Consider the following 16,426-nt stretch of genomic DNA (forward strand, 5'->3'; position numbering starts at 1 on the left):
GCACTGGCTCTGGAGTCAGGAGGACCTGAGTTCAAATCCAGCTTCAGGCACTTAATAATTGCCTAGCCTTGTGACCTTGGGCAAGTCACCTAACCCCCTTGCCTTGCAAAAAAAAACAAAAACAAAAAAATCCTCAATCCTTAAAAGATCACCTACCAGCAGAGTAGATTCCACCTTCACAACAATGACTACTTGGAAAATAACACCACTTAAGGTTGATGACATATAGAACAATTAAGTTCTATATGTGCCTACCATTTGTAATGGACTTAGAGAAGTTCGCATCTAAGGATAGGCATAAATAAAGACCTAGTATATCAAAACAAAAACAAGCAACTCATATAAGCTCATCTGTTCCTTACCAAATCTCAGTAAGATTTCCTGTATTCAGGGACAGCTAGGCGGCACAGTAAATAGAGCACTGGCCCTGGTGTCAGGAGTACCTGAGTTCAAGTCTGGCCTCAGACACTTAATAACTACCTAGCTGTGTGGTCTTGGGCAAGCCACTTAACCCTGTTGCCTCGCAAAAAAAAAAAATTCCTGTATTCTAGATGTTGACTTCAAATTATTAAACTGTGAACAAGCAAATCCCATTTTTCAAATTCTCATGAATGACTAGTACAATGGATCTCAACATTTGTCAAATTTAAAGATTAATTTTAAAAAAACCTTTAACTGAAAGTTTGTTTTTCACTTTTATACTGTAGTCATTTCCTGGTATTTTCATATATTCATCTTAATTGAACCTTCCATTATACCAAAATAAAAACATAAATAGGTAAGCAAAAACATCAAACAGAGGAAGTAATTTCATATGTGTCATTCTATACCTATTTAGCTCTCTACCAAGAAGAGGGAAATATATTTCATCATTTACTTTCTAAGACCAATATTGGTCATTATATTTAATTTAAGACTAGCTCTCTTGTAGACTGTTTATTATAGTCATTGAGTGTATTTTCTCCTTATTCTGCTTTCTTTGATCTGCAATAGTCCTTATATATCTCTAAATTCCTTGTCTTCCTCATTTCTTATAGAGCAAAAATGTTCCAGAAATATTCTATTACATTGACATATCACAATTTCTATATTCCACAATAGATGGACTACTACTTCGTTTCCATTTTTTTCTTTGCCATAGAGTGCTGCAGGATCTATTTCTTTAATATATGGAGAACTGCATTGAATTTACAAGAATCCAAGTCATTACCCAGTTGATAAATGGGGGATAAACAGATATGAATAGGCAGTTTTCAGATGAAGAAATTAAAGCTATCTGTAGACATATAAAAACATTCTAAAATAATTATTGACTAGAGAAATACAAATTAAAACAACCCTGATGTGCCATGTCACACCTATCAGATTGACCAATATGACAAAAAAAGGAAAATGATCTCTGATGGGGGGGGATGTGGGGACACTAATTCATTCATTTTTGATGGAGTTGTGAACTGATCCAATCTTTCTGTAGAGAAATTTGGAACTATGCCCAAAGGTCGATAAAATTGTTTATGCCCTTTGATCCAGAAATACCACTTCTAGGTCTGTAGCCCAAAGAGATCATAAAAAGGTGGAAACCCCTTATATTCAAGTGTAGCAGTTCTTTTTGTAGTGGCAAAGAATTGGAAATTGAAAGGATATTCCTTAATTAGGGAATGGTTGAACAAATTGTGGTATATAAATTTGACAGAGTGCTATTGTTCTGTTAGAAATCATGAGCAACCAGACTTCAGAAAAGCCTGGAAAGACTTTCGTGAACTGATGCTGAATGAAGTGAGATCCAGAAGAATAATGTATGCATTAACAGCACCATTATGTGATGACCAGTTTTAATGGTTGCAGCTCCACTCAATAGTTCAATAATCAAAAACAATTCTAAAGGATTTGTGACAGAAAATACCATCCACATCCAAAGAAGGAACTTTGGAGTCTAAATACAGACCAAAGTATATTAGTTTCAATTTTTAAGATTTTTGTTATGGTTTTTTTCTTTTGATTCTTCTTTCACAACAAAACTAATACAGAAATATGTGTAACATAGTTACACATGTTTTAACTATATTAGATAACTTGCTGTCAAGGGGAGGAAGAAAGGGAGGGAGAGAAAAAAATGTGTAATTCAAAACTTTACAAAGAATGAATATTGAAAGATCTCTTTGCATGTTGATAGAAAAAATAAATATTTTTTAAAAAGAAAAAGTGCTGAAATCATAGTTTGAAATGGAACCTTTCTGTCTTTAACCTACTTGGAACATATACTTTATAATAGAGTTGTTGGGTCTGGAGACTAACTAGTCACTCTTCTGTCATAATTCTATGTAGTTTTGTAACAGAACTATTCTTTTATTATATTTGTCTTCTTATTCTCCCCTCTTATATTTACTTTCTTAATATTTTATCATCTTGTGAATGAATATGTAGGTTCAGAGGTGAAATCTCAGAGTTGTTTTATTTTTTTTTTTGTTCCAGACTTATGATTTCATCTATATTTTCCACCATGGAAATTCCTGCCTTAGTTCATAAAAATTATCAGCTACTCATTGATTTGTTATTTTAGAGAATTGCTTGGGATATTGGATAATTCATTTGCCCAGGGTCAGTACATATCCTAAGTGAAGTTGAGTTCAGATCTCTTAAGACCTTGAGTCAACTCTATCTACCCTGCAACATTCTTTAGATTGCTAATTAATTTCATTTTCCTTATTAGCAACTTGGAACAGTTTTTTCCCAATTTATATTTTGCACTTCTTTTGCAAACTATCCTTTAGGGGAAGCAAGGTGGCACAGTGGACCCTGGAGTCAGGAGGATCTGAGTTCAAATGTGGCCTCAGACACTTAATTACTTAGCTGTGTTACCTTTGGCAAGTCACTTAACCTCACTGCCTTGCAAAAAAAACAAAAACAAAACAATCACTATCTATTGGAGAACAGCTAAGTACTTTTTTATTTTAATTTTATTTTTTCCCAACTACATGTAATCACAATTTTTAACTTTTATTTTAAAAAATTTTTTGAGTCCTAAATTCCTTCTTACCTTCCCCTTCCTTGAAAAGCAAGTAATTTGATATAAATTATACATGTAAAGTCATGCAAAACTTAATTCCAAATTAATCATGTTTCAAAAGGGAAGAAGGAAGGAAGGGAGAGAAGAAGGGAAAAAAAGTTTTTTAAAAAAAAGTATATTTCCATCTGTATTCAGATTCCATCAGTTCTTTCTCTGGAAGTGGATAGCATTTTTCATCATAAATCCTTCAAAAATTGTCTTGGATCATTGTACTGCTGAGAATAGCTAATTTTCACAGTTGGTCATCATATAGTGTTCTCCTGGTTGTTCTCTCTTTACTTTGCATCAGTTTGTTTAAGTCTTCCCAGGTTTTTCTGAAACCATCCTGCTTGTAAGGACCTTTTTTAACTTAAAAAGCTTTTTGGACTCCCACAGGAATAATAATTTGCAAGAAGAGTTCATTGATTGAAAAAATAAAAAGTATAAACCTTAAATTTATTATAGACATTTTTCTTATTTATTTAATCCTTTTTATTTACTTTTCCATTAAAATATTAAAACTCATTAAATAAAAAAACTATTGATTCTGGTCAAGAATTGGAACTGAGACACTTAAGTGATTTATCGGTAGTCACGCAACTAATATGTGTCCGGATCAGGACTTGAACCCAGGTCTTCCTGAATCCAAGACTAGTCCTCTATCCATTATGAGATAATATCTGTAAAAAGCACTCAACAAATAGTAGGTGCACTTTACATGTTTATTTCATTCCTCTTCCCTTTCCTTTTCCTTATTTCTTGCTGCCTCTTATGCAGAAATCATAAATTAAGTAATACTTTTAATTTTTACCTTATTAATCACAACAGAAATTAAAAATAGCAATATATATATGCAAATTCAGAAAATATTTACTTGTTATACTGAAGTCTTGGTGCATTTTACACACTCACACTCTCTCTCTGTCTACCTGTATCCTGGGCCAGAGAGTTAAGTGACTTTCCCAGTTTTAAACAGGCAGAATATGTCAGAAGTGAGATTTGAATCTAGATCTTTCTGACAGAGACTCCATCTGTCTTCACTATGCTGACTTCCAAGCCATATTTGACTTTTATTGGTTAAAAAAAAAAGACCAACCACACTAGAAATATAATATGTACTCTGTATAAGATTATGACAAATGTTCACATAATGGATAAAGAGGACTACAAAGAGATTCCAATATAAATATCTCAAAATTCTGTGTGCTCCATATGAGTAAGATAGAGATATGGTTGACTTGATTATGCATATATAAACTTAATCAAATTTTTTGCTCTCTTGAGGGAAGGAAGAAAGGGAGAAAAAATTGTAACTCAAAATTTTACAAAACTGGAAAAATTTATTTTAAAATGAAACTAAAGCAAAAATTAAAATAAATACTGTGACCTGAATTGAGATGGATCTGTGGTTCATCAGCATAAGAAAGTTTCTATGCGGAAAACCCATTCCAGCCCATCTAAGCCTTAGTGTAGATGTCCTAAGAAGTTGCCTAAGGCACTTCAAAGTTAATTGGCTTCCTCAGAGTCAGGCTTGGATGCTGCCTAAAAAAGAAATACAATTTCAGGAGTTTAGAGAACTGACCCTTTCAAAAAGAAGGTAGTTCCTGAACAGCATGCCTTTCAGATGAAGAAAAATACTCCTACAAGTGGAGAAAGAAAGGGGACTAAAGTTATCACATTGGTGGACAGGAAATCAGGACCTGGCTATCCCGTAGAATTAGAGAGAAAGGAAATAAGCATAGGAAGAGATTTCCTGTTTAATAATCCTAAGGTATATTTGCCTTCCTAGGAGAATCCAAATCACAAAGTAGCCCTATCTGTCTGGGAAGAGACTGTGGAAGGAGAGAAGGATTTCACTTTAATGTTAAAATGTTTTGTGGGTGGCTAGGTGGCACAGTGGATAGAACAATGGCCTTGGAGTCAGGAGTACCTGAGTTCAAATCTGGCCTTAGGCAAGCAACTTAACCCCATTGGCTTGAAAAATCTAAAAAAAAAGTAAAAAAATAGTGTTGCAATGTTTTGTTGACACCCTGTGTTCAGTTCCCTTCCTAAGGGAACTTTTGAATTACTGTGAGTGCTTTAACTATACTTTAATTTTAGTGCCTGTGAATCTTTGCCACCTTCTGCATATTTCAGTGTAACAAAAGCTGTCTTCTCCCACGAAAAAAAAATTTAATGGTTTGCTCAAAATTACATGGTTATTACATATCAAAAGATATATATCTATATCTATCTATCTGTCTTCTTTACTCCTAGTCCTATACTATATCCCCTCTGTCTGCTGCATCTAGTACTTACTGACAGTCTAGAATTTGGTGAGAACCTGCTATGTATTCAGCACAATACTAAGTACTACTGATACAAAGAAAGGCAAAAATAGCCCTTGCCCTCAAGGAGCACAGTATCACAGGGCAACTCCATAGACCCAAGATACATACATGAAAAATTGTGCATAGTCTCAAAATTATGCCACCAATATTAAGGAAGACTGGGAAAGTCTCCTTGAGCCAAGGAAGCTGAGACAGAGATGATGGAAAGAGCTTCAGGTATGAGACCAACTCGTGATAAATGCTAGGAGATAGGAGATGGAATATTGTATGAATACAGAATGTGTACATGGAGAGAGGAGAAAGTTGCAAGAAAACTGGAAAGATAGGATGAAAAGGTTTAAAAGACAATTAGAGGGGGCAGCTAGGTTGCACAGTGGATAGAGCACCGGCCTTGGAGTCAAGAGTACCTGGGTTCAAATCCGACCTCAGACACTTAATAATTACCTGGCCGTGTGGCCTTGGGCAAGTCACTTAACCCCATTGCCTTGAAAAATCTTAAAAGACAATTAGAGGTAGTGGTTATCTTTTGTTCTCAAACAGGACCAACATCACATTGTGTTGGGGTCAAGGTACAGTGTGACCACCTGTTGGCTAATCAGGTAAAATGGAGTCTCTGGGATTTGTTGAATGATATAGATATTTACTTTAGGAAGATCAGTTTGACAGCTGAGTAGAAGATGGAGTGAGGAGAGATTTGAGGCTGGAGACCAACCATCAGGCTATTGAAATACTCTAGATATTAGAAGATGAAGACTCATTCCAGGGTAGGGGCGGTGTCAGAAAAGAGAAGAGGAGAGGATAGAAATGACAGAACTTAACAATAGGTTGGATGTGGGGAGGTAAGAATTTGAGGGGAATGACCCCTATTTTATAAACTTTGATAGCTAACAAAAGAAGGCCTTAGGGGGAATTTTAATATGTTGACTTGTTTTGCTTAGCTATATTTCTTTGTTGAGGGTAAGGGCTTTACTAGGTAATTTAAATAAGATAAAATCTTAATTCTGAAAATTAGCTTATAAAAGAAATACTATTGCCTGGGGAACTTATATTTTTAGAAATAATGTGTTGTTTTTAAAACTACATAGATATATACTCAAAATTTTAATGTGATTGTTTTTTCTTGTCAGTCCACTTCAAATTATCATGCAAGAAGATTTGGAGTCCGGGCAGCTATGCCTGGATTTATTGCTAAGAGACTCTGCCCACAATTGACTATAGTGCCCCCTAATTTTGACAAATATCGAGCTGTGAGTAAAGAGGTAAGAACAATGACTGATTGGGGAATTTCAGCGATGCATCAAAATATTAATTTCATTTAATTTTTTCTAAGTAATAGAAAAATGGTAAGTTGTGATTTGTTTATAAACTTGCTGTGTACAAATAGATAATCTAGGCTTTAAGTTTCTAAAAGTACTTTGATTACAAATGTTTGATTTACTCTGTGGGGGACTAACATGTCTCACAAAATACCTTTTTTCTTTCATACCTTTTCTTTTTTATGAGATTGTCAAAATCCATTTAAAAATGAGTTAATTTTTCACTTTTTATTATGTTCTTTTCAAGTGCCTAGGCTAGTTTGTTATTTGCTAGAAGAGCAAATTTACAAATTGGCAGCTTATAGTTTGGAGAGTTTAATGCAGTCAAAAAGCATATGGTTTGTGTTGTTGAAGCATGCTTTCTCCTCTGAAGATAAGCTGACTATAGATATGGAACAAGACATATGTTTTTTCCCTTGGCCAATATGTTGACTTGTTTTGCTTAGCTATATTTCTTTGTTGAGGGGGAGGGCTTTACTAGGTAAGTGAGCAGGTAGCCACTGGGAAGTGATTATGTTGTTTTTTAAAAAGCATTAATAAAACATTTAATTTTTTACAAATAGAAATTAAATAACTCCATTTTTAAAGTTATATGGTTTCTTTGTTCTTCAGGACTATTGTCTCCATTGCCATTAATGAAAACAAAGTTTTTGCAATTTTAGGATTATAATGAACTAAATCTTAATTATAAATGATTTTACTTTTTTAAATAAACAGTATTGAACTTATAAGACTTAGAGTCAGTCAAATCTACCTTTGTCATCAATTTCAAACTCTTCCCTAATCCAATCTTTATCAAAACTTTTATCAAGTAATAAAATCGATTGGTTTACCTTTCCTTTTTTAGACCCCACTTATTCCTAAAAAGGCTGACATTAAATAAAAGGAGAATTAAGGAGATAACATATTAAATATATACCATACTACAGAAGAAAAATCTGTTAATATGAGTGGCCTCAGGTTGAAGTGGTTTGAGAAAGGATTAAGGTCTAAATGCTATACTGTAAAGATTCATGGCTATATGACTCTGGCCAAGTTACTTGACTTCAATGCCACCCAGGCAGCTCCTTAAGACTATATGATATAGGGGGCAGCTAGGTGGCACAATGAATAGAGCACTGGCCTTGGAGTCAGGAGTACCTGGGTTCAAATCCGACCTTAGACACTTAATAATTACTTAGCCATGTGGCCTTAGGCAAGCCACTTAACCCCATTCATTGCCTTGAAAAATCTTAAAAAAAAAAAAGACTATATGATATAGAGCAATTGCGATCTGCCTTGGTAGAAGAAATTCACCAGGCAGAATTCCCTTTGCAGATGCTATCAAAGTAGGGGCAAAAAGAGACTACCATTGCTAGTTTACTCTGCTCTGATTTTTTTTTTTAACATTAACATAGTAAATGTTGATCTGTTGTATTAGGGTCAATAGCTTGCTAGTTACCTGACATTGTATGAAATGCTAGGGATACAAATATAAAAAATACAGTATTTGCCCTACAGGAGCTTCCAGTCTAAATTTCCACAAGAGGAAGCTGAAGATGGGAAGGTAGAAAGTAACCTAGGGGGCAGCTAAGTGGTGCAGTGGATAAAGCACCGGCCCTGGAGTCAGTAGTGCCTGGGTTCAAATCCAGTCTCAGACATTTAATAATTACCTAGCTGTGTGGCCTTGGGCAAGCCACTTAACCTCATTTGCCTTGCAAAAAAAAAAAAGTAACCTAGGCAAAGAAATGGTGGAAAAATTCATAGAAGTCCCAAAATAGTGCAGCCAAGTGGAGAATGAAGAAATGTCTTGAACCCCCCCTCCATTAGTTAAAGTTTTAAAAATTCTTGGTTCCTCTTCTAATTAGTGGAGGAGAGAGTTAGTGAGGTGTAAGTACTAAGGTTGATCTGAATTTTTAAGTTGATGAGATTTCCCAGTGAGGAGGTTCTTTGGAACATGCAGAAATCAGAATACCAAAATAGTGCAATCAAGTTTGGAATTAAGGTGTGAATAAATCCCAAGGTAAAAAAAAGAAAAGAAAAGCAAGTTGCCCCCACTTCCTAACTTCTCTTTCCTGGTTCCTTCCAAATAGATAAAATAGCAAATAAGAGGATGGCCTATTTTTACATAGTTTAAATTCTTTGAGAGATTTAGTAAAAAATTATATAAATATATTTTAAAAAGTTTTTCCTTAACCCAACAAAAACCTTGGATAGGATGATTCATTGCATTCATACATTGCAACTGAAGAGGTTTTTCTTCCTTCTTCCTTGGATAAGCTTTTTTCTTTTCAGACTTGAGCAGAGTTTATGTGAGCATTCACATATAGCCATGCCTATTTGCAAATACCATAATGTTTACTAATGCAAATTATTGGGAGCTTAAAAGCTTTGAAAGGAGCTATTTATTTCAGTTTTAAAGAAGCAGAGATAACTAGTTATTCTTGAAACATTAAAACTTTAGTTTTTTTGCTAGAGTATATACTTAAATTCTATTAGCAATTCTTATGCAAAAGAAGTTATTTTAAAAATTCTCCAAACAACTCCTTATCAAAAGCCTGCTCCTTTTCAAACTCCACTTTCACTAGGATTTTGTTTAAGAACATTATTCAAATGGCTTTTTCTATAAAAACAGATATGATAAAGTTCTTTAAATAAAAGCTTGTAGATAAATATATGTCAATTCTTAATGACTAAATTAAGGCATTCTATAACATGGTCTCTCTCCTCATAGAATTCATAATCTTGTAGGAGATTACATTATGTATTTAATAGTAATGTAAAATGATATAAGTACATTAGAAAGTTACAGCCTTCCCAAACATCTTCATCGATGTGTAACTCATTACCATAGTAGTGATTTAATTTTTAAGGCCTTCTTCCCCACATAGAACCAAAGTCTGCTTCTCTAACTTTCACCCATTGGTCTTAGGTCTACATTGGAGGCTATACAAATTTAGTATAAGTCCTTTTCTTTGGGACATGTATGTTGTGGACAGTAGTACTATCCTGTCCTAAGTTTGATTAGGAGACTAACCATTTCCCTTAAGTATCAAATCCTATAACAGGACTTCATCTGGAGGTTACTTGTAGGTTGGAAAGCTATGAATACCTGTGGATAGGCCTATTAGTATTATCCCTGTGATAGATTGTGTTTGTTATCTGACAGCCATCCTGGTTAAATTGGGAGAAGTCCATCACCATATTGATGCCAAGATGATGAATTTTTCAGCAACAGTATCTCTAATTTGTAAGAGGTTGTAATTTGTTTTAATGAATTAAGTACCTAAACTAAGCAAAGTTGCAGAACTTTAAATAATTAATTAAATTAATTGATGATAAATAATTAAATGTAATTTTTATATAATTCAGCATATTTTGGGGACCAGAGGCATGATTCCTTTGTCATGAGGAACTATTTATAGGGGAAACTCCCTTTACCATTGAAAATTGGCACTGATTTTGCAACTTACAACCTTGATCCAGTAAAAAGATTTTCTTGTTTGGACAAAACTCTAAATTGGCAGCCTTTTACCTTCAAATACAGTTAACCTAAAATATTGCATAACTCATCGATCTGACAAAAGAGCTTTCTTTAAAAACATGTATTATTTTCCCCACAGTTTAATTTTAGATTTCTCCCATGTGTTAAATAATTGATCCTATGTATGCACTTCTGACTTCAACTAGTATTTTTGAACTTTGTTTTCAAAGATTTGTGCTTGTATGTATATTATATATTAATCAAATATAATTTTCAGAGTTCCTAAGAAAAAGAGGTAAGCAAACATATGAATCTATGTTTAGCATGATTATACATGTAGGACCTATGTTGGATTGCTGGGGGGGCAGGGGGAAGGAAAGAGTGAGGGAGACTAATGTAAAACTCAAAACCTTACAGAAAAATGATTGTTGAAAGCTACCATTAAAATTTTTTTTAAAAAGGAGAAAAAAGAAAAAGAGTTAAGGGTCATATAATTTCTTTCATATACTTTCTCCACTAATTAAAATTGTATTTCTTAGGTATTTTCCCCATAGGTATCCAATCTATTGAATTTGGATCCCTAATCACAACTAGATGAGTTGATAAAAGTAAGCTTATAAAGAGGGAAATAAAAGCTTTATCTTGGTTTTTTGACTTAATGGTCTATTTTAAAGCAAAGGAAATTCTGTATACTTGTAGATTAGTACATTACTTATCTCATAAATCCAGGAACCATTGATTGGAGGGTCATAATGGAGTTGCCCTGTAAGACTTTCTCCTAGTATCATCTAAATATGCCAGAGGCTTTTGCTACAGCAGCAGTACATAAAAAATTTTTGTGTTTTTGTCAAGGTTAGGGAAATTCTTGCTGATTATGATCCCCATTTTATGGCCATGAGTCTTGATGAAGCCTATTTGAATATAACAAAGCATTTAGAAGAAAGACAAAACTGGTCTGAAGATAAAAGAAGATATTTCATCAAAAGAGGAAACTTAACAGAAAATGGTAAGCTATTTATTGAAACTGGTAAAATAGTTACCAGAATAGGTGGAGGCTAGGACAGGCTCAATTATATTTGGGAAATTGTATAGTGCGCATCACAGACTACTCTCTGAAACAAGATAAAGCAAAAACCCAAAGCAAATAAAATTATTTATAATTTTGAATTTTATAATTTTTCCCCTAATCTTGCTTCCCTCCCCCCATCCCCCACAGAAGACAGTCTGTTAGTCTTTACATTGTTTCTTTCCATGGTATACCTTGATCTAAGTTAAATGTGATGAGAGAGAAATCATATCCTTAAAGAAAAAAAATAAAGTATGAGATAGCAAGATTACATTAAAGTGTAGAAATAAAACATTTTGAGATCAGAAAGTCTGCACTTAAAAATAAATTTTGATTTATTGACCCTTTAAATGTTCGCTGACTCACAAATCTAATTATCTAACTCCAGTCTCTCCCCGATCTCTTTAGTATTGCATCACCAACTGCTGATCTGACATTTCAAATTGTATATTCAAGAAATATCTCAATTCGAAATATCCAAAAATAATAGTTTTTCCTAAATAAACACTACCCCCAAATAAACTTTCCTCATTTCTGTCAAAGGTTTTTCTCCAATGTATCTAGTTTGTAACCTCAGCATTATTCTCAACTCTTCACTCTCTTTCATCCCAGGTATCCAGTTAGTTACCAAATTTTGCCCTCTCTACTCATGTAGCTACCAACAGAGTTCAGGTCCGTATCACTTCTTTTTCTGAATTGTTGCAACAGCTACCTCACTACTCCATTCTGTGCTATATACACTGTTGCCAAAGTAATTTTGCATAAGTGCTGATCTGACCATATAACTCCCAACTGAAATTTCAGTGGCAACCTTGTTACCTCTAAGATTAAACACTTCAGTATTCAAAACTCTTCACAGCCTGTCTTTGTACTCTCATTGAATCTTGTTCCTCTTGTATTCCCTCTCTTCAAATTCTTAGTCTTTCTTACATAATTCTGAATCCATGTCATCCATTTGCAGATCCTAGAAAATGCATATATATTGAAGGACCAATTTAACCAGTTGCTCAGCCAAGAACATGAGTATTTCTTAGTAATATAAGGTTTTTATTGCTCACCTGGTTTTTCTGGTGAATTCAGTAGTTAAACCAATCATTCATATGATTGAATTTGTAGTGTTCGGGATTGGTAGAATTAAAGGAATTTTTACCTTATAAAGAAAAAAAGATGATAAAACTTGGGTTTTTTTTAAATCTTATTATAAACCTATCTCCCTGATGAATATAGATGCAAAAATATTAAATAAAATCTTAGCAAAATGATTACAAGTTATCACTGGGATAATACATTTTGATCAAGTAGGATTTATCCCAGGAATGCAGAGTTGGTTCAATATTAAGAAAACTGTCAGAAATTATACGATCATATCAATAGATGCTGACAAAGCTTTTTTGACAAAATAAAGCACCCATTCCTACTAAAAACACTAGAGAGTGTAGGAATAAATGGACTGTTCCTTAAAATAATTAGCAGTATCTATCTGAAACCATCAACAAGCATTATATTCAATAGGGAGAGGCTAGAGGCATTCCCAATAAGATCAGGAGTGAAACAAGGGTGCCCATTATCACCACTACTATTCAATATTGTATTAGAAGTGTTAGTTTCAGTAATTAGAGAAGAAAAAGAAATTGAAGGAATTAGAATTGGGAAGGAAGAGACAAAACTCTCTTTGCAGATGACATGATGGTCTGCCTAGAGAATCCCAAGAAATCATCCAAAAAACTACTGAAAACAATTAGCAATTTTAGCAAAGTTGCAGGATATAAAATAAACCATCATAAATCCTCAACTTTTCTATATATGACTAGCAAGATACAGCAGGAAGAGCTAGAAAGAGAAATCTCATTCAAAGTAACCTCAGACAATATAAAATACCTGGGAATCTATTTGCCAAGGCAGACTTAAGAAACTTTTTTGGAAACAATTATAAAATACTTCTCACACAAATTAAATTAGATTTAAATAACTGGGCAAACATCAACTGCTCATGGATAGGTAGAGCTAATATAATAAAAATGACAATTCTACCAAAACTAAACTACCTGTTTAATGCCCTACCAATCAAAATTCCTAAAAATTACTTTAATGAGTTAGAAAAAGTTGTAAGTAAATTCATATGGAGAAATAAAAAGTCAAGAATTTCCAGGGATTTAATGAAAAAAAGTGCAAAAGAATGGGGCTTAGCCCTACCCGATCTAAAAATTTTATTATAAAGCATCAGACATTAAAACTGTCTCGTACTGGCTAAGAAATAGAGTGGTGGACCAGTGGAAGAGACTAGGTGCAATAGCAGGAAATGATTATAGTAATCTGCTGTTTGATAAACCCAAAGAGTCCAGCTGTTGGGATAAAAACTCTCTCTTTGACAAAAACTGCTGGGAAAATTGGAAGTTGGTATGGAAGAAACCTAGACTAGACCAATACCTCAGACCCTATACCAAAATAAGATCCAAATGGATGCAGGATTTAGACATAAAAAACAATACTATAAGCAGATTAGAACATCAAGGACTAGTTTACCTGTTGGATCTATGGAAAGGGAAGCAGTTTATGACTAAGAAAGAGATGGAGAACATCACTAAAAACAAACCAGATGATTTTGATTACATTAAATTAAAAAGCTTTTGCACAGATAAAACCACTGTAACCAAGATCAAAAGAAATGTAGTAAATTGGGAAACAATCTTTACAACTAATGATTCTAACAAAGGACTAATTTCTAAAATATACCAAGAACTGAGTCATATTTTAAAAAAAAAGCCATTTCCCAGTTGACAAATGGTCAAAGGATCAAAACAATCCAAAGTCATATGAAAAATTGCTCTAAATCATTACTTACTAGAGAAATCCAAATTAAAGCTTCTCTGACTAGCCAATATGACCAGAAAGGATAATGATCATGTTGGAAGGGTTGTGGGAAATCTGGGACACTATTACATTGTTGGTGGAGCTGTGAACTCATCCAACCTTTCTGGAGAGAAATTTGGAACTTCACCCAAAGGGCGACAAAAAATGTGCATACCCTTTGATCCAGCAATACCACTATACCCTGAAGAAATGATGAAAAAGCATAAAAACATCACTTGTACAAAAATATTCATAGCAGCCCTGTTTGTGGTGGCAAAGAATTGGAAATCAAGTAAATGTTCTTCCATTGGGGAATGGCTTAGCAAACTGTGGTATATGTATGTCATGGAACACTGTTGTTCCATTAGAAACCAGGAGGGATGGGAATTCAGGGAAGCCTGGAGGGATTTGCATGAACTGATGCTGAGTGAGATGAGCAGAACCAGAAAAACACTGTGCACCCTAACAGCAACATGGGGGGTGATCATCAACCTTGATGGACACATTCATTTCATCAGTGTAACAATCAGGGACAATTTTGAGCTGTCTGCAATAGAGAATACCATCTGTATCCAGATAAAGAACCATGGAGCTTGAACAAAGTCCAAGGACTATTTACTTTAATTTAGAAAAAAAAACTGTTATTTTATTGTCTGACCTTGTTATCTCTTATACTTTATGTTTCTTCCTTAAGGATATGATTTCTCTCTCATCACACTCAATTTGGATCAATATACAGCATGGAAACAATGTAGAGACTGACAAATGGCTTTCTGTGGGGGTGTGGGGGGAGGGAAGTAAGGGGGAAAACTGTAAAACTCAAATAAAATCTTTAATTAAGAGTTACAAAAACAATCTTGAATTGGTGAAATGTCATTTTTTTAATTGAAAATTTGTTGTGAATTTTTATAACCAGAACATCCATTATACTATCTCAATTCTTTTCCAATCTTTATCACTGAAATATATAGGGAATCATAGAATTAATTTAGTCCATTCTTTTTAATATCCCTAAGAAGTGGTTATCTAACTTTATACCATTTTAAAATTAATTGTTAAGAAGTTTTCTCTAATATAAAAAAAATCTGCCTTCTGCTAAATTTTTTCTTCTGCCCTTTTTCTGTTCTTTGGAGCTGTGTGAAATACATCTAATCCCTGCTACCTGTGATAGCCATTCAGATAGTTAAAGACATTTTTTTCATCCCTGAGTCTATGCTTGCTAGTCTCTTTCAACTTTATCTCATATGAGAAGCAGCTTCATCTCATCTTACTATCTTGGTTGCCATCCTCTGGATACATTCCATTTTTTTGTCTCCTTTTCAAAATTAAGATTCCTAGAATAAGCTACTAAGTATATTCAATCCAACATTGCCTTGCCTTGCTCCTGAGAAGACTTTCATAGGCAGAGAGAGATCACTAGTAAAGCATTGTGCCTCAACAAAAGGAATGCAGAAGACGAAAGGTTGAGGATCTCCCTGGATTAGAACCTAGATTTCAGGCTTCACATGGTTATAATTGGTTATTGATTATAATTGATTATAGATTATTTCACTTTGTGCCTTTTCTCCCACCTACCATTATTTTATGCACACTTTTCCATGTGACAATGTCACATGTCATTTTTAATAACTATTTTTTGTTGCTCAGTCATTTTAGTTGTGTCCAACTATCCCTGGCCTCATTTTGGAGTTTTCTTATAAGGATAGTGAAGGGTTTTGCCATTTCTTCTCCATTTTATTTTACTGATGAGACAAACAAGGTGAAGTGACTTGCCTAGGGTCACGTAACTGATAAATGTCTGAGGCCAGATTTAAATTCATGAAAATAATATTATTAACATACCACAATTTACTTGGTTATGTCCTCTTTGTAGGGCATTTGAGTTGTTTTCAATTTTTTAGTAGTATGGATAGCACTGCTATGAAAGTCTTTATATAAATTACTTTTTTTCTTTAGGGTTCTATCCTTAGGCTGATATTCCCCAGAATCAAATTATCAACTCAGAAAATATAAAGAATTTTATTCTTCTTGTTACATGTAGCCAGAAAATTGCTTTCCAGAAAGCAATTTATGCTTTCAACTATACAATGTAAAATTTTTCTCATATCACTACCAGCATGAGATTTTTGTCATTTTATTTTTGTTTGCCTTAAAATTTTAATGGTCATTTCTTTAATTGATAATGACATTGTACATTTTATATGTGAGAATTCACTATCTATTTTCTTATTAATTTATTTCATTCAACAACCATTTATTAAGTACCTCTTTTATTCAAGAGACTGTGCTAGTGCTAGACCAATTGAGTTTTAAGGAGTTTCTGTTCTAATGGGGAAATGCAGCATTTATTCAGAT

At 33.7% G+C, this 16,426-nt stretch overlaps 1 protein-coding gene across 3 annotated transcripts in view; it reads left to right on the plus strand.

Moving 5' to 3' along the window:
* The window catches only part of POLK (DNA polymerase kappa), a 107,537-nt gene that overhangs the window by 64,669 nt on the left and 26,442 nt on the right, over window positions 1–16,426 (plus strand). For all 3 annotated transcript variants that reach the window (XR_012472451.1, XM_074206842.1, XM_074206843.1), the window contains 2 exons: window positions 6,504–6,635; window positions 11,008–11,161. Coding sequence is in view for 2 of the 3 variants with exons in the window: in XM_074206842.1 (XP_074062943.1) it covers window positions 6,504–6,635; window positions 11,008–11,161 (286 nt within the window). In the remaining variant the exon portion in view is untranslated. The remainder of the gene's footprint in view (window positions 1–6,503; window positions 6,636–11,007; window positions 11,162–16,426) is intronic.

The sequence above is a fragment of the Macrotis lagotis genome, chromosome X (assembly GCF_037893015.1).
Source record: "Macrotis lagotis isolate mMagLag1 chromosome X, bilby.v1.9.chrom.fasta, whole genome shotgun sequence".
NCBI classification, from domain to species: domain Eukaryota; kingdom Metazoa; phylum Chordata; class Mammalia; order Peramelemorphia; family Peramelidae; genus Macrotis; species Macrotis lagotis.